This window comes from Lepidochelys kempii, chromosome 3, assembly GCF_965140265.1.
Source record: "Lepidochelys kempii isolate rLepKem1 chromosome 3, rLepKem1.hap2, whole genome shotgun sequence".
NCBI classification, from domain to species: domain Eukaryota; kingdom Metazoa; phylum Chordata; order Testudines; family Cheloniidae; genus Lepidochelys; species Lepidochelys kempii.
Window position 1 is genome coordinate 89,341,750 of NC_133258.1, and position 26,677 is coordinate 89,368,426.

General features: G+C 44.0%; 1 protein-coding gene across 1 annotated transcript; it reads left to right on the forward strand.

Moving 5' to 3' along the window:
• The first annotated feature begins 1,796 nt into the window (after positions 1 to 1,796).
• Positions 1,797 to 25,818, forward strand: RWDD1 (RWD domain containing 1). Its single transcript, XM_073337137.1, has 7 exons — positions 1,797 to 1,948; positions 4,207 to 4,272; positions 9,046 to 9,176; positions 12,664 to 12,807; positions 14,339 to 14,471; positions 17,849 to 17,911; positions 21,954 to 25,818. The coding sequence occupies exons 1-7, from the start codon at positions 1,876 to 1,878 to the stop codon at positions 22,064 to 22,066; spliced, it is 723 nt and encodes a 240-aa protein (XP_073193238.1). The 5' UTR covers positions 1,797 to 1,875; the 3' UTR covers positions 22,067 to 25,818.
• The last annotated feature ends 859 nt before the right edge of the window (positions 25,819 to 26,677 follow it).

The following is a 26,677-nucleotide window of genomic DNA, read 5'->3' on the forward strand; positions in this document are numbered from 1 at the left end:
TGGGATGCAGAAGGGCGTGAGGGTTTCTGGCTGGGGGTGCAGGCTCTGGGGTGGGGCCAGGGAAGGGAGTTTTAGGGTGGGGGGGGGTAATGCAGTAATAGAGGAGAGGTTATTTATTCAAACCTGGAATATGTGATTGCAAAACCAAAACCATTGGCAGAATGAATTTGAAAGTTCTACTACCTGTGACTGCTTTTACTTAAATTGGGTTCCTTCTAAACCTCACTTCCCCCATGAGAGAAGCAAGTATTTATGTCAATTGAACAGGTGGCTAACCTGAGGCAAAGTGTATAAAGGTGACCTAAGTAAGTGGATCAGTGCTGCTGCTTTTTATGATTTAGCCTGAAAGATTTTCTGTCCATGCACAATTTTATACAGCCTGCACACTGTGAAGGAGGTTGCAAAAAACGGACTCCGTGAGACTTCATTAGAATATGGGGGAAATGAAGATTTTTATTGAAAATTCTGCAATCCATCTTGGAATTTTGCAAGAAAGATTCCTTGCCTCTGCCAGCTCCTCTCATTGCACCGTCCCTGCGCTGACAGAGTAACTGCTCGCCCTATGAGCAGGCCAGTGAGACTGCAGTGCAGTACTCATCGCAGGCCGGGCCAAACCCCCAGGTTGGTCTCTGCAATCGCAGAGTTTATGAGCCAGAATATCTGAATTTTGCAGCACCGACCACCCCAAACCCTGATCCTTCCCCTGCTGCAGATCTCGGCTAGCGCTGGGGCTGGAGGACAAAGCTCGCCCCCTCCTCGACCGGGCAACCGTGACGGCAGAGGCGGAAATGAGGACGCCAAGGACACAGCCCAACTCCTGCATCATGTGACCCACGGCGTAGCCTGCAGCCCCTGTCGCGCTTCAGCGGCCCCCACCCCGACACATGACAGCCAAGCCTCAGACCTAACACATCCGCTGACGAGCGATGCCCACCAAAAGCAACGCTGGTTGCGTCCCAAGGGCGGGGCAGGGAAAAGTAGAACGGGAAAGGCGGGGTGGGGCGGGCTGTCAATCACAGAGAAACAACCACAATTAGTCTACACTTGACCATTAATGCGGATTAATGTAGGGTGTGAATTTTCGGCTGGTTACTACTCTGGGATTAACTCCTTGCCAGATAATTTTATTCCAGAACAAACATACCTTACTCTGAGTTAGTTTATGGTAGGGTGGCCACTCTGACATTCCTTGCATAAGGGATGAGCTGGTACTTGCAGAAAAGGCACGGGGCCGCCCCTGCTAGTCTGGGCTTGTACACACAGCGGGTGTGTGGCCCTCTTTAAGAGCACATCACCTCCTGCCCCCACAGATGTGGTTTTGCCTGCATAGTGATTTTGCATTGACACTGGAAAGGGCAGCATGCTTTGTCCAATGCCAGACAAAAGCAGGTCAGGTTTTGTCCAAGTTTTGTCTGGCATTGAACAAAGCATGTCAGGTTTTGTCCATGTCGGGGAGGGACAAAGCACCTCAACAGGGGGCTGGCACCCGGCTCCAAAACGGACGACGAGCCTCGCTGGTTTACACTGGTTTAAGGTCCTTCAAACTAAAACACTCTTATGCTTGACTATGTGAACGCACGGAGTGAATCAGCAATAGCTCTTCCCGAGTAGTTTCCCATCTAAAAGTGGATTAAGAAGAACCGGAGCGAGACGCTCTTAGTTCAGAACGAGCGTCCACACGGGGCGCCTGTCACAGCTAATCCGAAGTCACTCCACATGTAGACAAACCGCAAAGGGCGGCTGGCGGCCCAGGTCGAGAACAGAGCTGCGGATGTGTCACGGCTTCAGCTCCTCCCCCTGGCCGGGGTGCGCCTGCGCGGGCCGCCCGGGTGGCTGGGCCGTGGCGGAGCGTTCCATGGCCGGCGGCGCGGGACCATGGCCGATTGCAGCGAGGAGCAGCGCAACGAGCGGGAGGCGCTGGAGTCCATCTACCCGGACTCGTTCACGGGTCAGCCGCGGGGGGGGGGGAGCCTGGCTCGGGGAGCTGGCGCGAGCTTCCCTGCAGCGGGGCGAGGGTGGACCCGCCCCCCCCCAGTCCTTGCATGGCGCGCAGCTCCCCGAGCGCCTCCCGGCTCCTGCGGCGGCGGCGTGCCCGGGCAGGGAGCTGGGGGTGGCGGAGCCGCGCTTTGGGTCGCAGCGCCACGCACTTAGCAGCGGGGCCCCCCACCTGGGCCGGTCTAAACAGGGTCCAGCGGGTGCGGGGGCCCCGCTCCTCTTTAAATACGCCGGTTGCGGGAGTCCTGTGGCGTTACCCTAGGCTTCCCCCAGGGCTGGGGGCAGCAGAGCCGGGCTGGCTTCTCTGCCCCCTGCCCCGCTGAGCAGAGCGGCTGGCTTGCGCTGGGTTAGTTCTCGCTAGCCCCAGGCTGCTCCCTCCCAGCCCCTCCGTAGGTTCCTGACCTTGAGTTGCTTTTTGTGGCATGTGTCAGTCGGTTTCTCTGACACCCCTCGCTGCTGCTAGGCCCCAGCACTCCTAGCTCACCCTGCTCCAGCAGGTCGTGGGCGAGGATCTAGGGTGAGCGCCTTTGGGTGAGCCTTTACAAGCAGGGCTCTTGCAGACACCTGGGTGGAAATTAAAGACAAAAACGAGCCAACTTGGAGCCCTGCTCGGCTTTCTTTTCTCGTTTCTGATCCTCGCCAGGCGTGTGGCATTGCTGAGTAGGTAACAGATGCTCAGTTTGCCTCCATACTTGTTGCATTTCCAATGCCTGGCTTTTTTTCATAGTTTCCAACATCAGAATGGAGCACTGTGATTATCTCGTCTGTCATCCCTGTAAAGCACAAAACACAGAGCTTTTCCAAAACAATTCATTTTTGCTTATTGCTTTGTAATGACCTGTTAGGTAAAGGAAGTGGCGGTAAATCCAAACTCTTATTTGACAATTAAATTTGCAAGCGCTGGGGTGCTCTTTTTCAGATTCTTATTTAATTGTCTTGCTGCTTATTTCAGCCTTTTAAAATCTGTGTTGAAGTTATTTTAGCTTGTTAAGCCAAAGGTGTATGAATTTATTATCAGTGACTCAAGATGCAGAATCATAGAACATAATGAAGTCCTAGATTAAAGCTGTAAAATGCCATTTGAGCTGAGCCAGCTCACTGCTAGGATTTCCTCAAGCCCAGAAAAAAGTGTATTGTAGTCTGTAACAACAACAGGGCTTAGGTCAGATTTTCAGACTTTTTGGTGAAAATCTTTCACTTGTTTATACTCCTGAATAATCAGGTGAAATTCACTCTATGACAGCCCACAGTCTGGATCTGCAACGAGAAGATAGAGTTCTCCTGTGGCCATTACTCGGGGTAATGTGCTACAGCCCCTCTGAAAAAGCTATACAACGAGCTGGAGCCACTAATCTGCAAAATTGTGGGTCTCGTGTGCCCATCCATCTTCCCAGGTTATGCACAGTTGTCAGAAACCACCTTGTGGTGCCACGCTTCTAGGGGTTCCCTACATAGTACTCATAAAGTAACTGGTGGTTAGGACCTTGTTTTGAGGTCTTGGGTGAATTTAACTTTCATCTCTAAATTGTTCATGTCAGCAATTAATTGCCTTCACCTGTCATATCACTTCCAAAGTTAGATTGCTGATTCTTTGAGGCAGGATCCAAGCACTTCTGTTTGCTCTGAAAAGTACTTCCCACTTTTTTGGTGCCTTTTTAAAAATATCAATAGGAGCTGATTTCTCTTTTGTAGAGTTACTACATGTTCTTCTTAGAATAAAGATAGAAATGCACCCGTTGCTATTCTTCTGCTTACCAGTGAGACTGGTAATGAATAGGTAGTGAATGAGCAGCTGCATTTAGACCAAGAAAGCGCCTGGTATTCAGTATGCATATAATTAATTCATAAACAGACATTTTAACCTTTTTTTACTCAAATGATTTGTTCTCCTATATCCTCACATAGAAAAACTTAAGATTAGATTTGCACTGTATCTATATCCTTTTGGTGGACAAACATTTTATGTGAGATTGGTACTATATGTACACTCTGTAATAGCAGAAGAACAAAACAGATATTAAATCATCAAGAAGAGAAAATTGTTTATCTAGGGAAAAAAAATTAATGGATTGGAGGCTTCTTGTTAGAGACCTAAAGATGTTCCGGTTTAATGAAATAACAGAACCAAGGTAGCACCCATAGGCTAGTAAAGAAAAGGTGTCTGACTTTAAGAATCTCTCATTTATGTACTATTTCTTTACTTTTTTACAGTATTATCAGAAAACCCAACAAGTTTCACCATCACAGTGACATCTGAAGCAGGAGAAAACGATGAAAGTAAGTCGGTCATGGGGAAAACTTTTCTTTATAACTTCTGAAATTATAAGGCCTGATTGTTTTAAAATATTATTCCAAGTATCTGTGTCTATCTCTAGTAGATATAATGTGAAATAACCTGTTGTGGGAAATCTGGTTGTCCTCTTGTGAATGGGCTCTGAATATCAGGTAAGTCTACCGCTGTAGTTGGTGCTTCAGAATAGTTTACAATGATGTTTTCCTAGACCTGTTTAAGAGCCGTGTTAGTCTGTATTCACAAAAAGAAAAGGAGTACTTGTGGCACCTTAGAGACTAACCAATTTATTTGAGCATAAGCTTTCTTGAGCTACAGCTCACTTCATCGGATGCATTCAGTGGAAAGTGTAGAAGATCTTTTTATACACACAAAGCATGAAAAAAATACCTCCCCCCACCCCACTCTCCTGCTGGTAATAGCTTATCTAAAGTGATCACTCTCCTTACAATGACAGGTTTCAGAGGAACAGCCGTGTTAGTCTGTATTCGCAAAAAGAAAAGGAGTACTTGTGGCACCTTAGAGACTAACCAATTTATTTGAGCATGAGCTTTCGTGAGCTACAGCTCACTTCATCAGATGTTTACCGTGGAAACTGCAGCAGATTTTATATACACACAGAAATCATGAAACAATACCTCCTCCCACCCCACTGTCCTGCTGGTAATAGCTTATCTAAAGTGATCAACAGGTGGGCCATTTCCAGCACAAATCCAGGTTTTCTCACCCTCCACCCCCCCACACAAATTCACTCTCCTGCTGGTGCTAGCCCATCCAAAGTGACAACTCTTTACATAATCAAGTCGGGCTATTTCCTGCATAGATCAAGGTTTTCTCACATCCCCCCCACCCCCATACACACACAAACTCACTCTCCTGCTGGTAATAGCTCATCTAAACTGACCATTCTCCAGGTTTAAATCCAAGTTAAACCAGAACATCTGGGGGGGGGGGGGGGTAGGAAAAAACAAGAGGAAACAGGCTACCTTGCATAATGACTTAGCCACTCCCAGTCTCTATTTAAGCCTAAATTAACAGTATCCAATTTGCAAATGAATTCCAATTCAGCAGTTTCTCGCTGGAGTCTGGATTTGAAGTTTTTTTGTTTTAAGATAGCGACCTTCATGTCTGTAATCGCGTGTAGTCCTGGACTACTACAGTGCTAATAAACAATGGCCACATAAACACCACCCTATACCGTAAACCTACTGACCGCTATTCCTACCTGCATGCCTCCAGCTTTCACCCTGACCACACCACACGATCCATCGTCTACAGCCAAGCTCTGCGATACAACCGCATTTGCTCCAACCCCTCAGACAGAGACAAACACCTACAAGATCTCTGTCAAGCTTTCTTACAACTACAATACCCACCTGCAGAAGTAAAGAAACAGATTGATAGAGCCAGAAGAGTTCCCAGAAGTTACCTACTACAGGACAGGCCTAACAAAGAAAATAACAGAACGCCACTAGCCGTCACCTTCAGCCCCCAACTAAAACCCCTCCAACGCATTATTAAGGATCTACAACCTATCCTAAAGGATGACCCAACACTCTCACAAGTCTTGGGAGACAGGCCAGTCCTTGCCTACAGACAGCCCCGCAACCTGAAGCAAATACTCACCAACAACCACATACCACACAACAGAACCACTAACCCAGGAACTTATCCTTGCAACAAAGCCCGTTGCCAATTGTGCCCACATATCTATTCAGGGGACACCATCACAGGGCCTAATAACATCAGCCACACTATCAGAGGCTCGTTCACCTGCACATCCACCAATGTGATCTATGCCATCATGTGCCAGCAATGCCCCTCTGCCATGTACATTGGTCAAACTGGACAGTCTCTACGTAAAAGAATAAATGGACACAAATCAGATGTCAAGAATTATAACATTCATAAACCAGTCGGAGAACACTTCAATCTCTCTGGTCACGCAATCACAGACATGAAGGTCGCTATCTTAAAACAAAAAAACTTCAAATCCAGACTCCAGCGAGAAACTGCTGAATTGGAATTCATTTGCAAATTGGATACTATTAATTTAGGCTTAAATAGAGACTGGGAGTGGCTAAGTCATTATGCAAGGTAGCCTGTTTCCTCTTGTTTTTTCCTACCCCCCCCCCCCCCCAGATGTTCTGGTTTAACTTGGATTTAAACCTGGAGAATGGTCAGTTTAGATGAGCTATTACCAGCAGGAGAGTGAGTTTGTGTGTGTATGGGGGTGGGGGGGATGTGAGAAAACCTTGATCTATGCAGGAAATAGCCCGACTTGATTATGTAAAGAGTTGTCACTTTGGATGGGCTAGCACCAGCAGGAGAGTGAATTTGTGTGGGGGGGTGGAGGGTGAGAAAACCTGGATTTGTGCTGGAAATGGCCCACCTGTTGATCACTTTAGATAAGCTATTACCAGCAGGACAGTGGGGTGGGAGGAGGTATTGTTTCATGATTTCTGTGTGTATATAAAGTCTGCTGCAGTTTCCACGGTAAACATCTGATGAAGTGAGCTGTAGCTCACGAAAGCTCATGCTCAAATAAATTGGTTAGTCTCTAAGGTGCCACAAGTACTCCTTTTCTTTCTCCTTACAATGTGTATGATAATCAAAGTGGGCCATTTCCAGCACAAATCCAGGGTTTAACAAGAACATCTGAGGAGGGGAGGAAAAAACAAGGGGAAATAGGTTACCTTGCATAAAGACTTAGCCACTCCCAGTCGCTATTCAAGCCTAAGGTAATTGTATCCAATTTGCAAATGAATTCCAATTCAACAGTTTCTCGCTGGAGTCTGGATTTGAAGTTTTTTTGTTGTAATATTGCAACTTTCGTGTCTGTAATCGCGTGACCAGAGAGATTGAAGTGTTCTCCGACTGGTTTATGAATGTTATAATTCTTGACATCTGATTTGTGTCCATTTATTCTTTTATGTAGAGACTGTCCAGTTTGACCAATGTACATGGCAGAGGGGCATTGCTGGCACATGATGGCATATATCACATTGGTGGATGTGCAGGTGAAGGAGCCTCTGATAGTGTGGCTGATGTTATTAGGCCCTGTGATGGTGTCCCCTGAATAGATATGTGGGCACAGTTGGCAAGGGGCTTTGTTGCAAGGATAGGTTCCTGGGTTAGTGATCCTGTTGTGTGGTATGTGGTTGCTAGTGAGTATTTGCTTCAGGTTGGGGGGCTGTCTGTAGGCAAGGACTGGTCTGTCTCCCAAGATTTGTGAGAGTGTTGTAGATCCTTCAGGATAGGTTGTAGATCCTTAATAATGCGTTGGAGGGGTTTTAGTTGGGGGCTGAAGGTGACGGCTGGTGGCGTTCTGTTATTTTCTTTGTTAGGCCTGTCCTGTAGTAGGTGACTTCTGGGAACTCTTCTGGCTCTATCAATCTCTTTCTTCACTTCTGCAGGTGGGTATTGTAGTTGTAAGAATGCTTGATAGAGATCTTGATAGAGATCTACAACCTATCCTGAAGGATGACCCAACACTCTCACAAATCCAGACTCCAGGGAGAAACTGTTGAATTGGAATTCATTTGCAAATTGGATACAATTACCTTAGGCTTGAATAGCAACTGGGAGTGGCTAAGTCATTATGCAAGGTAACCTATTTCCCCTTGTTTTTTCCTCCCCTCCTCAGATGTTCTTGTTAAACCCTGGATTTGTGCTGGAAATGGCCCACTTTGATTATCATACACATTGTAAGGAGAGTGATCACTTTAGATAAGCTATTACCAGCAGGAGAGTGGGGTGGGGGGAGGTTTTTTTTCATGCTTTGTGTGTATAAAAAGATCTTCTACACTTTCCACTGAAGGCATCTGATGAAGTGAGCTGTAGCTCACGAAAGCTTATGCTCAAATAAATTGGTTAGTCTCTAAGGTGCCACAAGTACTCCTTTTCTTTTTTCCTAGATCTGTTACTTAAGAACTCTTAATCTACTGTTAATATGTTCTGATCAGTAGATTGTGACTTGCCCAATCAGAACAATTCCTTGTGCTGTTTAAGATATAGCTTACTGCTACCACTAAAAATGTAGTTGGTTGTTTGCTGGGTCTGGTCCTGTTTCTGTTGAAGTCAATAAGAGCGGGTCCTTAATCAGAAAAACATGACAGTCTATGGAAAGTGTAGATTTGAAGTGTATAGCAGTTCAGAACTGCAGGAAGCTCTCAGTCAGTCACAATAGTGGTTCAGTATGTCTTCATATCACATGCTGACTAGGTATTTACGTACCAAATATTGTGGTACAAATTTACATACCAAATGTGGCAAGAAATACTCTTGGTGGTATGGTGTACTGGATTGGCACAGTACTGGGACTCCTGGATTCTAATCTTGGTTTTGCTGCTGACCCACTTTATAGCCCTGGTCAAGTCACTTAATCTCTCTCTTATTTTACTCTTTAAAAGGGGATATTGCTTGCTGATCTGCAGTACCTCAGAGGAGTATTACATAGACTAATTACTGTTTCTAATGTGAATTGAAGGTGTAAACAGCCAGTAAGTGCCAAGAATTGTCTCCTGTGTCATGGGTAACTTTTATAGCACATCTGAGGGTTAATGATGAGTTGAGATTCATATGTTATATTCAAACCAACTGTTATAATTATTGTAAGGTGTTAGTTCCATTTTTAAAATAGATGTTGTTGTGGATTGTTAAACAAAACAAGATTGTTACTCTAATATAAACCTCAGCATTAAGAGTTAATATTTATGAAGTTTGAGGCCGTCACACTAAGATTGCCTTTTGTACCGTAGCTGTCCAGGCAACCCTTAAATTTACCTATGGAGAAAAATATCCAGATGAAACTCCACTTTATGAAATATTCTCCCAGGAGAACCTTGAAGATAATGATGTCACAGACATACTAAACCTTCTAGCACAACAGGTAAGGAAATTAAGACTATATTGACTCTCTTATTGATGTTGTTTCATAATTCATTGGTTTGAGAGGTGAAGTAGGCACAGTAAATTCTGATGCTAACCAAAACTTAGAAGAGCATATGTCTTACGAATTGATTTGTGCATTCTGCTGTAGGGAGTGACTTACATTAACTTGAGTTTAATTTTCCAAACCCTAAGACTTTGATTTTTGACCGTTATAAAAAGTTGTGTGGTATATATTTAAAACAAAACATGCTGATTTTTTTTTAAATGCCACGTAAAGATGCATGATCAGCCACGTAAAGATGCATGTGATCAGCCATATAAAGATGCATGATCTAGCTTTAGAAATGGCTCTGTTAAACAAGGTACAAAGAACAGCTAGTAGGATAATCAGAGGATTGGAGGGCCTATCTTATGAGAGCATACTAAAAGAGCTTGGCTTGTTTAGCCTGTGGTTTGGTCTATGCTACACAGGTTGATGTAAGGCAGCTTATGTTGACCTAATTATGTCAGTTCTACACTACAGCTTTGCTCTTGACTATGTAAGTGCCCTACTACCCCAACATAATAACTCTACCTCCACGAGAGGCACAGGGCTTATGTCGGTATAGTTAGGGTGACAGCAGCATTACTTACTTTGGCTGCTTGCTGTCAAGTCAGTTTCACGGCAGGAATCCTGAAATTGACAAGAAAGCAGAGCAGCTAGAGCCCAGCTGTCCCCTGAGGAGCTGGGGCGAGAAGCCTGAACAGCAGGAGCCTGCTTCCCGCTGGGAGCTGAAGCCAGAAGCCTGGGCCCTGGGAGTCTGCGCCTGGCCAGGAGCTGGGCAGCCTTGTCAGTTTCAGGGCTTCCTGAGCTGTGATATTGACAAGGCTGCCTGGCTCCAGGCCAGGGGAGGGCAAGAAGTCGGAGCAGCTGGATCCCGCTCCCTGTGAGCCAGAAGCTCCAGGTGGCTTCACCTCACTGCTCCCAGAGGGGGAGGAGGGGGCAGTCTGCTGGGAGCCTGGGCGGTAGCTGGGGTCCCAGCAGGGAGCTGCCAGCGGAGCTAAGAGACCGGGTTCTCAGCACCCCATACTGCCTGTCTTAGATTGGTGGAAGCGCTCCTGGTGAGGACATGTACCACCAACCCAAGGAGGGAAGTGTGAACATGCACCACCATGGTAATTACTGCGGTAAAGTTGATCTAATGTATGTCGACTTATGTTTGTAGTATAAACATACCCTAAGAAAATGAAGTCTGCAATGGGATCTGATTGCTCTCTAAATACATTAGGGGAGTAAACACCAGGGAGGATGAAGAGCCATTTAGTCCTTTAGTGTATGTTAGCACAAGAACAACTGGGTATTAACTGGCCATCAACAAATGCAGGCTGGTAATTACAAGATTTCTAACTGTCAGAGAAGTGAGGTTCTGGAACAGCCTCCCAATAGGAGATGTGGGGCAAACAACTTAGTTTTAAGAGAGAACTGGACAAATTTACAAGTGGGATTGTATGAGAGAGGAGTTTGTGATGGTGAGGAGGCAGGGCTTGGCAGCTGCAGTCTTGGGGATCCTCTCTCTGGTTCTTGTCTGATATTTCCTAAAATCTCATGCTTAAGGACTTCTGCCAGTCACTTGCTGAGATCAGGAAGGGATTCCCCTACTGCCCTGCCCCGCCCCACCCCACTTTTCTTTTTTCTTTTCTTTTCTCTGAAGCATCAGAGATGGCTATGACTGGACATAGGACATTGGATGGGCTGGTGCTTGGAGCTGGTATCAAGCATTCTTTCTCTCAGGTGTCTGGCTGGCTGGTTGTTCACGTATTCAGGGTCTAACTGATCACCAAATGTGGGATTGGGAAAGAATTTTCCCCCAATTCAGATTGGCATTGACACTGGGTTTTTTTCTTTTTGCTTTCCTCTGCATTGTAGGTGCAGGTAGCTTGCCAGGATCATCTGCGTATATTTCGCTTAATGAATACCCTGCCATTGCAGAGGTCTGGAGCACTGGTCCCTCCTATTCTCTGCCAGTGGCACATAATAGTTTAGTCTACTGTGGGCTGTAATTCTTTGGTCTAATTTTGGTTGTTGGGTTTAGTGTGTCGGTGTTGGGTGGTGGTGGTGGCCTGTGATCTCCTGTATATCAAAGGAGATGATCTAGTGGTCCCTTCTAGCCTTAAACTTTGAGTATGACAAAGTAAGGTTCAATTGCCCCCTGTGTTAGGGTTCACAAACACAACAACAACAGCTCTGAAATGGGAAGGCTCTAAATAAATTGTTTAACACCTCTCCTGCTCCACAACTTTTGCCTGGCACAGATGCCTTTGATTGTATTTAACAGTTTTGTGTAAATAAGTTGCCAGGTATTAAGACTTCCAAAATACAGGAAAACCCGCTAGGTCTTTGGACAACTAGAGTATAGGAAGTATTAAGGCACTTAAGAAAGAAACTAAAATCAAGATAAGACCTTGCTATTACCTGAGCTAGCTGAACGATCCTAGCATCCATGTTTCTCGTAGGACTGGTAACAGCAGTGAGGACTGGGGACACAGTGCAGAAATGTGGTCTTCGCTACCATATTGGCTTGTACGGGCAATTAGTAAGCACCTGTGGGTATGTCTACCCTGCAGCTGGGAGCGAGCCTGCTAAAAATAACTGTACAGACGTTACAGCTTGGGCTCTCAAGCCCACCCAACCCCCTGGGTCTGAGCCTCGAGGTACTAACCTGAGTCTCCTCCAGAGCCACATTGTCCACTTCGCTATCTTTAGTGTGCTGGCTCAAGCTCCTTTAGCACGAGTCAGCCTACTGGGCTGGAAGGCTTGCTGTGAACTGCAGTGTGTGGCTCCAGAAATTCATGACTAGGGAGTTCTATCCCCACCTGCTTTAAAATTATTTAATTTAACAAATGAGTTTGGGTTTTTTTGGTTAATTAGCAGCACCCTGTATCCCCTTCCTGCCAAGAGTGCGGGCTATAATCAGATGGTATTGGTAACCTGTTGTGAAGATAGTGACTAGGGATGTAAAAGTTTAACCAGTTTAACAGATAAGCATCAGTTTTGGTTAATGGTTAAACTCCACTGCTGGCCCCACGTGGCAGGCAGTGGGGTCCCACATAAAATGTGGGGGTGCTGCAGCACCCCCTGCACCCTTAGTTCACCACCTATGTGAACTCCTAAAGGGTTACTCATTTAACCAATAGAATTTTAATAGGTTTAACGATTACTATTTTTAAACCCTATTTACATCTCTAATAGTGACCTGAGAGAACAGTGTTGATGTTTACTGCTCTTCCCTCCTCTCTCACCTGGGATCATTTTAAGTGGCTTAAACCCAGTGAAATAAATTTGACTAATTTCCAGAACTGGTGCAAGGCAATTCAGCAGTGAAACTTGCATTCCTACAAGACTAAGCATAAGCACTTTCCAAACAGGCATAATGTGTAACCTCTCTGTCCATGACAAGTTTGCCTAGTGAATTGCCTGTCTGAGGCTGCCGCCTTTTATGTTGCAGGCAGAAGAGAACTTGGGGATGGTAATGATCTTCACTCTAGTGTCAGCTGTACAAGAGAAATTAAATGAAATAGTGGATCAAATAAAAACAAGACAAGAGGAGGAAAAGAAACAGAAGGAAAGAGAAGCAGAGGAGGCAGAAAAGGTGGGTGAAGTATTCCATTTTCTGGCTTTCCTTCCTAAAGGTGCTGTGGTTGAGGTAGGATTGATTAGCAGTAGTATTGTCCCAGACACACAACAGGCAGAAGCAATATTTAAAACTTCAGAAGTAGCCACACATTGAGCACAACTTCCGTGATTTATTAAATCATAAATATTGCACTTTCCAGGTTGAACTTTTCTGGCATTGCTTTGAAAGGTTTGGGGATGTCCTCTGACTACTTCTCTCCCTTTGGACCCCCAGACAGCACAGAGAGTGGACACTGACATCATCCCTCTAGCCAGATATTCTTCCCTGAAATGAGGGAGTGCCCACTTAGCGCAGAGCTGGCGTTAACCAGCGCCATGCCATCCTCCGTGTGGCTTTCATTTTAAGTGGAAGGAAGGGATGAGGAGCAGGAGGGACTAGAGTATATTGCATTACCCTCACACTGTTCTCAGATGTTGTACGGTCCCTGTGGGACCGTGGCCAGCTGTTGAAGGTTTGAACAGCCTATACAGTTTTCTGATGCTTCCTCTCTCTCCTTTATAACATGAATGCAACCAAGAAGCGGGGCAACTCCATTCCTCTGTCAATTGACTTGATGGAAAGGAAGTTGGATGGCTCAAACTCTAGAGTCAGCCAGACCCATTAGCCTCTTCACTGTAGCCTGGTATTTGTTTGCCACCACTAAGTAGCTCTTCCCCTTCTCAAGATGTGTTAGAAGAAACTCCACCACTGAGTTTTCACTTCCTTCTTTTGGTAGCAGCTAGAGGGCTGTAGGACTCCATATCCTTTCAGTTTGGATCCCATCACTATAGGTCTGTTCACACACTCATGCTCTTTGGTGTTTCCCAGATATTTACACCTCAGAGTGCACTGCATTTCTGAAATCCCAGATTACGAGCTTTGGCCATGGGCTTTTACAAGCACAAAGCACTCTGGAAGCCCTATCGTATGGAGGAATGTGATTGCACAGTAGGGTCATTATGTAGTTGCCATGGTGGAAGGAACAGTTATTCTCCTCTTCCTCCATGATAGAGGAGAAGTCTTGCTGGTCATATATGTCACCCCCCTGTGTGGTACAGATATTAAATATAAAGTGTTCTGTGGTTTTAGGAATTTTAACAACAAATATTCATATACAAAGCATATCTGTCCAATCCATCCTTAGCGCTCATGTACACACCCCTTTTTCATTGTGACTTGACCTAAACCACTAACAAGGTGCACTACCCACCTGTGTATATGCTGCTTTATCTTATTGGTATTACATTATAGATCCAAATCAAAACAGGAATTTTCTACAATAGTCTTCTGTGAATAAATTTGCAAGCCACACATAAAAACGACTAAGAATATCACACTTTTCACTTTCTTATTGTAGTGGGGGTTAATTTGCTATAAGAAACCTAGTTAAAATTGGTGCCTAGTAGTTACTGCATCTTGGCATACAATAATTTCAACCATAAAGAGAATATTAATCTTAACTCTTTGCTTTGCCACTGGAATCGTAACTTTTTTTTTTCTTTTACAGCTATGTTTCCATGGCACTCCTGTTACAATCGAGAATTTCCTAAGCTGGAAAGCAAAGTTTGATGCAGAGCTCCTAGAAATTAAAAGAAAAAAGATGAAAGAAGAAGAGCAATCAGGCAAAAATAAATTAAGTGGTATGACTTTGCAATTTTCTCCAAGTTTGCCAACTTATCAGACCAGTATGTCAAATAATGAAACCATGTCCAAGAATTTTATTTTTTATAGTAAAAGATTAGTATAGTATTGTCAGATGCGAATCAAGGTCTGATTGTTAACGGGGAAGATTTATCTTGTAAACTAAGCATTAGCTTCTTATTGTGGTGCCTTAGAAAGGAGGCTTGAGCATTTGTGTTGGTGCAAGTGTGAGTAGTCCATTTCTCACACAAGACCCATTCAAGCATCAAGGAATGGTGAGGAAAATTGGAAAGGGGAGGAAAATGGAGAGTGATATGATAAGATAGTCTGTGTTGCGCTGGAACATATACAAAAAGAAAAGGAGGACTTGTGGCACCTTAGAGACTAACCAATTTATTTGAACATATACAGTAACTCCTCGCTTAACGTTGTAGCTACGTTCCTGACAAATGCGACTTTAAGTGAAACAATGTTAAAGTGAATCCAATTTCCCCAGAAGAATTAATGGAAATAGGGGTGTTAGGTTCCAGGCAAATTTTTTTCACCAGACAAAAGACTATTGTGTGTGTGTGTCTCTCTCTCTCTCTATATATATACATACACACACACACACACACACACACAGTATAAGTTTTAAACAAACAATTTAACACTGGAACATAGCGATGATGATTGTGAAGCTTGTTCGAGGTGGTGAAGTCAGAGGGTGGGCTATTTCCCAGGGGATGCCTTACTGCTAAATGATGAACTAGCAATTGGCTGAGCCCTCAAGGGTTAACTCGTTGTTAATGTAGCCTCATGCTCTACAAGGCAGCAGGAATGGAGGGAGGAGAGAGAGCATGGCAGACAGAGACACACACCCTGTGTGAGAGAGAGATGCGCATTGCTCCTTTAAGGATGCTGACCCCACTCTAAATACACTGCCTTTTTAAGTTAATCAGCGAACTGAGATGGAGAAGTTCCCTCCGTCCTGAGCCCTGTTGTGTGTATCCCCCTGCTCTATGGAAGATGGTGTAAGCGGGGTGCAGGAGCAAGGGGGAGGGGGACACCCTGACATTAGCCTCCCTCTCCCTCACGCACCGATGTGTCCGCCCGCCCCCCCCCCCCACACACACACAGCAAGCAGGAGGCTCTGGGGAGGGCAGGAGCAGCACATGGCTGTGGGGGGAGGGACAGCTGAACTGCCGGCAATTGATAGCCTGATGGCTGGCTGCTGCACAGGGAACTTAGGGGAGCGGGGAGCTGATGGGGGGCTGCCGATCCACCCTGGTTCCAAGCCCCCACCAGCTAGCTCCAACGGGCTGCTCGTCCTGTAAGCAGTGAACAAAGTAGGCGGCTGCCAAACGACGTTAGAAGGGAGCATTGCACAACTTTAAACGAGCATGTTCCCTAATTGATCAGCAACGAAACATCGTTAACCAGGACGACTTTAAGTGGGGAGTTACTGTAGATTGCCAGCTCCACATTAAATTATTTAGTTGAATGTAGATGTTTGTATTGTTTCTGGTTTGTTACTGCAAAATAGTGATATATTTGTTAATGCATGAGACAGGTAACCAGTATAAGGAAGACACAATGTCTTGTCCTCTGAGAGGTTTAGAAGCAGGGTTAGGTGGTGATGCAGTATTCTTACTGTCCATATAATTCAGTTTGATCTGGCCATATGCCATAAGAGGGAGCAAAGTGACTATCAAATGGGCAAAGCCTGAGTTACCAGTAGGAATGGTCTATGCGGAAAGAAATTTTCATTCCCAGACAACTGCACAACTTGGTTGTGGCTGGAGAGGAGTCGTGATTATGGCCTATCATTGACCCCTTTCCTCCAATGGGATTACAGCCTTGTAGATCCATATCTTTTTTTTTTTTAGGGCCATGCTGGCCCACTGAAAGTATCCCCTCCATGTTTAAAATCAGGGCAATGCTGCAGAGCTTGGCTCCATGGCACAGAAAGGGTGAAGACAATACAGAGACTTTCTGCTGGTTGACCTCCCACACAGTTAAACACAATTAAAATGATGCATTTTAAGCCAATTTGCTTGTGCATGAAGAGAACCAGGGTTGTGCCCACAAAGCAAATACAAACGGTGACGCTTGTGTGAAATAGATTGATATCAGAGATGTGGCTTCAGATCCTGAGGTATTGACTTTGATGGGAGTTTGACTGAATAAGGACCTCTGGATTTGGCCTCTGCAGTGTCAAAGAGTTTTTTGCAGTGTAGTTGTAGCCTTGTCGGTCCCAGGATATTAGAGAGACAGGGTGGGTGAGGTAATATCTTTTACTCAACCAACATCAATTGGTGAGAGAGACAAGCTTTCGAGCCACACATGTAACTTGTGAGGATATATGTTTTTTAAAAATTTATTAGGCTAAATTAATGGAAATGTATGTTTGAAAGGATTTTGCTAAATCTGACATGTTTTAGAAGTCGTGTAGTAGCAATACAAATATATACTTAAGCAATTTAATATGAACATTAGGCATGTTAAATGGTTTTCGAGTAGACTGTAGAATCAGTATAAAATGAATTTCTTTAAATTCTCAGAAGATAGGTAATGTGAGCATGGAAAGATTCATGTCCATTTTTACAAAAGCTTCCATTTTACTTTACATGGACACATGGTAGGAAGGGGAGTCAAATACATGTTGAATGCAACAAACATGGGCCTGATTGGCCCAAGTCAGTTCATGGAGATGACGATTTGACCTGTTGCGCATAAATGTGATAGATCAACAGCACTATATTCTTCCTCCTTGACACTTCAGGAGCATTGTGTGTGACCTCCAGGCAAAACCAGAGGAGACAGTGGGGGTATATCCTTTCTCTCAGCGTTGATTTCACCTGAAGCTGCATTAATTCTTGCATGGAGCTCTTTTGCAGAGCCTGTCTCACCTGCAAGGGAAGGAATCCCAGAAAGATGGACAACATCTGCCCAGAAAGCTTAAAATTTAATAGATGAGATAGGCAAAGAAGTAACTGGTCCAAGTATAGTCTGAGGAAAATGCCAAGGGTACACAAATTATCAAATATGACTTCGATGTTATTTAAATATCAAAATTCTAAAAGGTTTTAGAGAAACAGCCGTGTTAGTCTGTATTCGCTAAAAGAAAAGGAGTACTTGTGGCACCTTAGAGACTAACCAATTTATTTGAGGATGAGCTTTCGTGAGCTACAGCTCACTTCATCGGATATCCGATGAAGTGAGCTGTAGCTCACGAAAGCTCATCCTCAAATAAATTGGTTAGTCTCTAAGGTGCCACAAGTACTCCTTTTCTTTTAGCAAAATTCTAAAAGACTCTTACAAAATTTCATGTTGCCTGGTTTTAGTAACTACATTCCAAGCTATCACTAATTTTAATATTTATTATTTCTTTTAGGAAAACAACTATTTGAAACAGATCATAATCTTGACACGTCTGACATTCAGTTCTTAGAAGAAGGTAAACTTCTGGTGTTTTTTTTTTCCATTATTTGCACTGTTGAAAGACTTGTTTAGAAATCTGACTAAACTTCAAATTGTGCAGCTAAGTTATGGTTAAAGCTAAGATTTTGTCACGTTATTTTTAGTAAAAGTCACGGACAGGTCATGGGCAATAAACGAACATTCACAGAGCCCATGACCTGTCCGTGACTTTTACTAAAAATAACTGGGTGGGCAGAGCAAGGAAGGGGGCAGGAATGGAGTCCCTGTGGCCGCAGCAGGGTTGCAGCCACGGGGTGGACTCAGCCCCCGCTCTGGAGCTGGCCGCAGCTGCAGGATAGAGTGTGCGGCCCTGACTGCAGCCACCACCAAGCCCCAGCTGCAGTGGAGGATGGGGGTGTATGGCCCCCACTGCAGCCACCAGGCTGGGGCATGTGGCCTTGGCTGCAGCCCCTGCCAAGCCCAGGACTCCGTGGGGCTGGGGTGTGTGGCCCCAGCGGAAGCTGTGAGACTGGGGCTGCATGGTCCTGATTCCAGCCAGCCCCAGTTGAAGGGCAGGGGCATACAGTCCTGTCTCCGCCAGCGTAGAAGTCATGGAGTTCCCGTAATGTCACCGAATCTGTGACCTCCGTGACTAAATCGTAGACTTAATTATGGTTAAAAGCTGTCTTAAATGTTTGTTTAATGTGGGGAGAACTTCTTTAGCAGAAATATTGCAAAGTAGTGTGTTTTTTTTAAAAAAAAAAAAAAAACCAAACAAACCCAAAACACTTAGAGCATTAGCAAAATATGTCTTCTTCTAAATCCGCTTTAAAAGGGTTTTAAGTTAAACCAATGTAATTTTCTCATGTAGCCAAGGCCTTATTAACTCAGTCAGTTGATGCACAAGAAGCAATAGAATTCAGCTGTCTCTTGGCACCTTAAAGACTAACAGATTTATTTGGGCATAAGCTTTTGTGGGTAAAAAACCCACTTCTTCAGATGCATAAACTCCATGTTTTTTACCCATGAAAGCTTATGCCCAAATCTGTTAGTCTTTAAGGTGCCACCAGACTCCACATTGTTTTTGAGGATTCAGACTGACACGGCTACCCTTCTGATACTAGCTGTCTCCTGGCTTTCTTGACTCTTTAGGTCTTTTGGAAGTAAAAAAACAGTAAAATCTTACTTTGTCACTGATATTGGCAGATAACTCTGAACGCACACAAGTAGAAGAGGCTGTTGAATTGGGGAGTGTATATTTTTATGCAGGTCCTGCCATGTTGATGATATCATCAGCAACTTTTATAGCAGAAGAATAGACCGCTATGTACAGTTTATTTAAAGGCGTTCGGGTCTTCAGCAAGTTTTTTTTTTTCCTTCCATGTAAATGACCTTTACTTTAAAGCATTAACTTTTGAACCATATGGTGGCCCTAATTCAGTGTGCATCTGGTCCTACTCCTGTCAGTGACCAAACGCCAACTGACTTCAGTAAGAACAGGATCTGGCCCTAAATGAGGATGTTGCTCTGCTGTCCTCTACCACGGGCACAGCTGAGGTGTGCATGACAACATGAGACTGAGTAAGAAACTGCAGTTTAGTTTTAAATAACTCCACTTTAATAGCGTGCCATATTGTAATTCTGACATTAATACACAATGGGAAGGGGGTGGATAAATCTCAAACCTTTTCTATATTATTACCTTTTAATTGAAAACAGATGCCTCCTGTGAAATACTTGCAGGTGAGAAATCTAAGCCTGGGATTGTTTTACGTGGCCAGTAGATGTCACCATTGTTCCATGCAGACCCAGTTGTGACATACTGCAGGTTTTATCAGTCATTTTTTAGCTGTCTCAGAAGGAAATATGAAAATGTACAAAGCTGCACTTCCAGCATCTCTCTGGACTAGTCTACACTAAAGTGCTAAAGTGGTGCAGCTGCACCGGGTCTGCTGAAGATGTTCTCTGCCAAGGGTGGGCAAATTCTTTGCCACATCTGGGTTGCAAAACTGTATGGAGGGCCAGGTAGGGAAGGCTGTGCTCTCCCAAACAGCTTGTCCCCCCTGCCCCTATCCGCCCACTCCCGACTACCCCCCTCAGAACACCCGACACATCCAGCCTCCCTGCTCCTTGTCCCCTGACCGCCTCCTTCTCCCTCCCCCCCCACTCCCCAGAACCTCCATGCCATCCAACTGCCTCCCCCTCCCTGTCCCCCGACAGGCCCCCCAGGACTCCCACGCCTATCCAACCCGCCCCTGTTCCATGTTCCCTGACCGCCCCCCTGTCCCATGTCCCCTGACTGCCCCCCGGGACCCCCTGCCCGCTATCCAACCTCCCCGCCCCCTTACCATGCCGCTCAGAGCGGCAGAACTGGAAGCCGCACCACCCAGCCGGAGCCAGCCACATTCCCCGCGCGGAGGCATGTTTGCGGGGGGGACTGCAGGAGAGGTGCCAGGAGCTAGCCTCCCTGGCCGGTAGCTCAAGGGTCAGGCAGGACGGCCCTGTGGGCCGGATGTGGCCCCCAAGCCATAGTTTGCCCACCTCTTTTCTATGCTGACTGGAGAGAGCTCTCCTGTCGGCATAATAAAACCACCTCTGAGAGGTGGTAGCTGTGTCCACACTGACACTTAGGTCAGTGTAACTTAACATTGCTCGGGGGGGGGGGGGTGTTCAAACCCTGAGCGACATAAGTTATACCAACATAACCTGTAGTGTAGACAAGCCCTAAAACTTGCTATGACCACCACTGAAACCTTGAAACGATGGGGTTATTGTTTGGTTTTTTGTGTTTTTTTGTGGAAGTACAGGTGTTTAAATTTTATCTGCTCTGCTTTTTCCCATTAGACATAATCAGTGATTTAAATGTAGAACTCTTGAATATATTTTTCATGATTTTTTCCCCATAAGTCTGGCCTTAGCAGTTACTTAAAATATAATTTTATTTTTCATGTGTGTAACCAATAAGAAGGATCGACGTATGAAAAAGGGTGGTTGGCTTTAAAGAAAAATTTGTCAGGTTTTGTTGCTTCCTTGTAAATCTCATATAGCTTTGCAATTTTTCCCTCTGTGTAAAGTAACTGATACTGCTTCAGGAGCTAAATTCGTTTGGAAAATTTCAGACTGTTGCTTGGTGTGCTGAGAAGAGGGAGGTTTGAGGCATATGGAAAGAACTTATGTTGGTCTAACCAGCATTCTTCTAAACTGCTGTAGGTCACATGTTCTCAAATAACATTCCAGTAGTTGCTGTCCTGAAAGCGACGTGTGGCATTATCATGTTAGACGTAGTGTTTGAGATGTTGTGTTTCTAATATTCCCATAGGCCCATATTTTGCATTTAAGCCTAGAGTGTCTTCATACACATGTCCCTTTGATTTTTTTTTTTAATTTATTTTCTTATTTACACTTGTGTTTGCAAGTTTGGGGCCATACAGACCTTGCAGCTTCCAGGAATTGATGCACTTATCTTGGAATGAATCGGATAGTTGCCATCTCTTGGAACTAGCAGCGGTAACATCAGTTCATCAATTGGCTGTGGATATTTTACCTATGTCACAATCAGCTCTGTTAAACACTGGGGTGGGGAAAGCATTGTTATTCTAGTTAATCAGAAATGAGGGGTGGGGGTTGTTCCTCCACCTCTCCCCATTCTGTTCAAGTCAACATGTGTGAACCAAACAGTAAAGTTCATTAAATTTGGACCAGCATCATGGAATAACTGTAAATAATTGGTACAGGGGAATTTGTTTTCTGTGGTGAAGCAGAGGACTCAAAGGTTCTTAGACAATCTGATCTTTTCAGCTAGGTCAGAGGTTTTCAACCTTTTTTTTTTTTCATTTGCGGACCCCTGACAAATTTCAAATGGAGGTGCGGACCCCTTTGGAAATCTTAGATGCAATCTGTGGACCCCGAAGGGTCCACGGACCACAGGTTGAAAACCACTGAGTTAGCTGATGGAGAAGCATCAGAGCAACACGTCTTTCTTTTCTGTCTGAAGAATGAAGGAAAAACCCCTAATTTTCTTTTTCCTGTTTCCATAAAAATCCATAATAAAACACTGTTTTATTTTCCCCCCCTTACAGCTGGAAACAGCGTGGAAGTGGATGAATCCTTGTTCCAGGAAATGGATGACTTGGAGTTGGACGATGAAGAGGATGACCCTGATTACAACGCTGTTGATTTAGATAGTGACTAAACTGAAATTGCTGAACTGGCTGTTTCATTGGTATGCTTGGACACATGTAGGGAGAAAGAGGCAGTCAGGAAAGCCACAGCATCTGTGGCTCTACCAAGCATGTATTGGTTTTCATTTTTGAAGGAAAAAAACCAAACTCTTTTAATTTCAGGAGAATACTCTTCTGATGACTTTCATCATAATTAATAAATTGGCTTTAACATTTCAAATGTGAAATGTTAGGCATATTGTTAACCTGTATGAAGTCTAGAAACCCAGACATCTGTTCGGTTCTCCCTTCCCACCTCAATAACTGCCCTTGAAGAGATCAGACATGCAAGGTGGAAAGGTGCTAGGGCAGATGCTGCATGGGCGGCAGTACAAAGGTGTGCTGAGCACCTGTTCTGTTCTCTTCAGCCTGAGATACGTGTGGAAGTTCTGGTGAAGAAATGGGGAGTGCTTACTATAAACCTGCTCTATCTGTGGGACTCTACAATGCTTCGTATACAATGTATTAATGATGCTTGTAACCGTTCTCATTCATTAACGGCTAGAGAGAGACTGACTGGTGGTGACCTTCCAACTTCACACCACCTCCTCAGAGTTCCATGTTAGATGATATCCTTCCTCTTCCCCATACTACAGCAGCACCACCAATAACACTGCTGATGTTAAAGATAAAATAGTTTCTGCATTAGAAAGGCGATTTGATAACTTGGCCATTGCAGGATACATAGGGTTTAAAATTGACATCTTGGGTCCGATTTTTTTAAAAGTAAAACCAGAGCAGCAAAAACCCTTTAATTGCTCTTTTCAAATTTTAACTTCCTTGGCCATAATCCAGACAAGAATTTGGAAAAAAGTTCTAAAGGACATGGAGGCCTTAAAATAACTTTCAAACGTTTGATAGATCAGTTTGAAAGGCAACTTCTATTTTGAACTTGTGCAGTAGTTAACCTTTATTGAAAATGTTATAAAAACAATAATTTAATTAATGGGACTTATTCTGTACGATCAGCAGTGTACAAGACCACACCATTGTCGTTAAACTTGAGTAACAGTTCAGAATACTGTCTCTCTTAGATACCATGGCACCTTGTAATTACTAGGTGTGGCATTATGTTGAAGTCAACCGTGGTGAAAAGTCTGTTAGTGCAAGATAGAGCAAAAAGATCCAGCCAAGCTGCAGGAACCAACATGCAGATGTTAGCTCAGCTGTTTCCTTGGGGTTAGAGTGGCATCAGCTTGCTCTGTGCTTTGCTGCACTGTTTTGTGTTCCACAATAGTACAGCTAGGAGAAGAGCAGTAGGATTGCTGGAAGATCACAGGCTATGGAGAGAGGTGCGAAATGGAAGACTATTGCTAATGAGAGGAAGATGTAGCATGTGAGTGTGGGTCGAAGAGTAAGGAGGATGCTGTATTTTCCTTAGAAGAAGGAACAGGAAAGCATTTTAAATGGAGAAATAGAGGAAAGTGAATAAACCAAGGCAAGAAATATAAGCAAAAGTGGCTAACTGAATTGGGGAGGGAAGGCTAGTGAGACATGGAGGGAGGGGAGAAGACACTATTGTAACTCCTCTGTGATTATAGATCAAGCTGCAATAGATGTTTGCTATTGATCATCAGTTATAAATGAAAATCCAAGGATCTCCGTGTTGCTAAATATTTTAGCAGGTTTACTTCTTGTTTATGAAGATACGATCTCGCTTCCTCTGATGGAAAAATATTCATAATGTAATATAATATTTTTCAAAGATGACTTGAGGCTCTTTTGAATAAAGTAGTTTGGGATACTGTATACAAAAGGAACTAAGTACAGGTATGCCTTGTTATCGTATGAGTGATTGTTCAAACAATAACTAGGCGTAAAGCTAATTTCAAGACACAGGTCTCTGAATAAATTGGGATCAGGGAGCTGCCAAGCCTCTAGATGATGGAGGTTTGTGTGTGCACTCTAAATTTTAATGTATTTTTAGTATGACTATTTTAGCTATCAGGGCTTCAAGCAAGTTAATTTGTTTGTATGCAGAGTGTTTACTGCTATTGCCACATTTGCTCTGAGAACTAGAAATATTTAACTTTTAGTTACATATTTAGAAATGGGAACCTTCAGCCCAGAAGCCCCTATGTAGCATGATACTGTCACATTCTGGGGTGCATTTCAGAACTGAGGGCTTGTCCCTGCTTGCCCTGCAACCTTGTGTGCCTCAGTGCTTTACTGTTGTAGCTCCCAGTCTGGGCCACCCCCAAACAGCCTGCCAGCATCCAGGTCACACTCTGAGTGTCCACATATAGCTGTACGCTTGGTCCAGCAACTCTGACCCCAGCAGCCTCTCAACAGCATACTAGCCCCACACTGACTTCCAGCAACCTTGGTTACTACTTTCAGGATGGCCCCGACACGCTCCCAAATGTTGGACTGTTCAGATATTAGAGGTCCTTTGCAGCTGTAAGGGGTCAAAATTCAGCTGTTTGCTATTCTCCTGGAGTTACCAAACCGTTCAGTTTAAACACAACACTGGATTAGTTTGTAGTTAGATAAACTTATTTCATTTTTTAATCTTAAAATAGGTTTTAAGTGAGTACAAGTGTTAGGTATTAAAGTCAGGAATGGTTACAAGAGAAATAAAGACAAAATGCTTTCTAGTAGCTAAAACTTAACAAGCTAGACTTGGTTCAAGGTAAAATCCTTACCGCAGGTTCTCAGCAACACAGATGACCATATTCTCTCTTCAGGGTTTCCCCTCAGAGTCAAAGAGGTGGTTACTGTGTCTCTCTTAGGTGAAAGAGACACAGAGGCAGGGAGAGATCTGTTGGGGGTGTTTTTGCCTCTCACTTTTATAGTCGAGTCACCCTTTGCAATGGATTCTTCTAAAGATTACCCCTTAAAGCAAAGTTTATTCAAACAGTAAAGAAGGTAACATGGAGTTGGGTGGTGAAGGTGGTTCCTTGCTCTTTCTTCTTCCCTGTGTATGCTGAAATGCAGATTTGCCTTATCTCCTGCCATTTCCCGTCTTGCTGTCTCAAGGATCCTGTTTACTACTTATATGTACATTGAGGGAAACACACATTTTGTTGTGTAGGATAAACCAGTTGAACAACTTTTGCCAAGGCAGGGCTGGGTGGGTTTGAATATGTGCTGACAATATCATACAGGGGGCATTTATAACTTTACATATAATGTTGCTACATGTAGTAAGAAGATGGCCTGAAACATAAGGCCTTGTATCAGAGGCCTGGGATAAAGTAATGATCATAACTTGCTAATATAAAGCACAGTTAAGTTGTGAGCAAAAGGTAGGCCCAGATCACAGGATCTGGCAAGAACAGGGCTGATATTGCAGAAACACATATTCCTAAGTAGTGCTAGGCATAAGCATATAGATGCAAATGCATTCCAGAAAGGTGGTACCAGAACACCTTGATGCCAGCACATTCCCCAACGATAACAGAAACACACTGACCCATCCTGAAGATAAGGTCAGGATGACAGTATGATGGATAGAGATGTTTGGATCAAACCCAACACATACAAGGTAATTGGTGGCACCCTGGTACATCAGGGTCAATACGTAATTTTTTGCATTGGTGTGTAAGAGGTATCTCAGAGGGAGTGTCTTTGGCCAGCCGAGGGAGCAGTGGAAAGTCCTGCCACTGACTGAGCTGCATCCATTGTCACGAGCATACATGTGCTAGTATCCTTGTAGAGTCTGCCAGGTGCTATTCCTGTGCTTCATCGACAATAAACCTGGCTGTGCGCCTTCGCTGCTAAACCAAGTCTTGTGGTCTTATTGGGCAGTTCGATTGAAGCCTGCTAAACTGGGTATCTGGCCAGAGCCAGTGCAGTACTCAGAGAGAACACATGCATGCAGCCAAACATCTGATGACACTACATACATTTCACCATGATACTTTTGGCCAGAAAGTTACTCGTTTCCAGATGATACCTCACAAAAGATGTTTTGTACACAAATATATTACAATAGTATGTAAGGTGTGAATACAGGAGTGTTTTTGGTCACAGTTACAGAACAAGATTATCCTTTCATATGACTCAACTACTTGTTTAGAAAGATTTTGGTAGTCATTAGGGCTGTCAAGCGATTAAAAAAATTAATTGTGATTAATCATGCTGTTAATAATAGAATACCATTTATTTAAATATTTTTGGATGTTTTCTACATTTTCATATATACTGATTTCAATTACAACACAATATAAAGTGTACAGTGCTCACTATATTTTTTATTACAAATATTTGCACTCTAAAACAAAATAGTATTTTTCAATTCACCTAATACAAGTACTGTAGTGCAATCTCTTTATCATGAAAGTTGAATTTACAAATGTAGAATTATGTACAAAAAATACCCTGCATTCAAAAATAGAACAATGTACAACTTTAGAGCCTAGGCCCTGGTCTACACTAGGACTTTAGGTCGAATTTAGCAGCATTAAATCGTTGTAAACCTGCACCCGTCCACACGATGAAGCCCTTTATTTCGACTTAAAGGGCTCTTAAAATCGATTTCCTTACTCCACCCTGACAAGTGGATTAGCGCTTAAATAGGCCTTGCCAGCTCGAATTTGGGATACTGTGGACACAATTCGACGGTATTGGCCTCCGGGAGC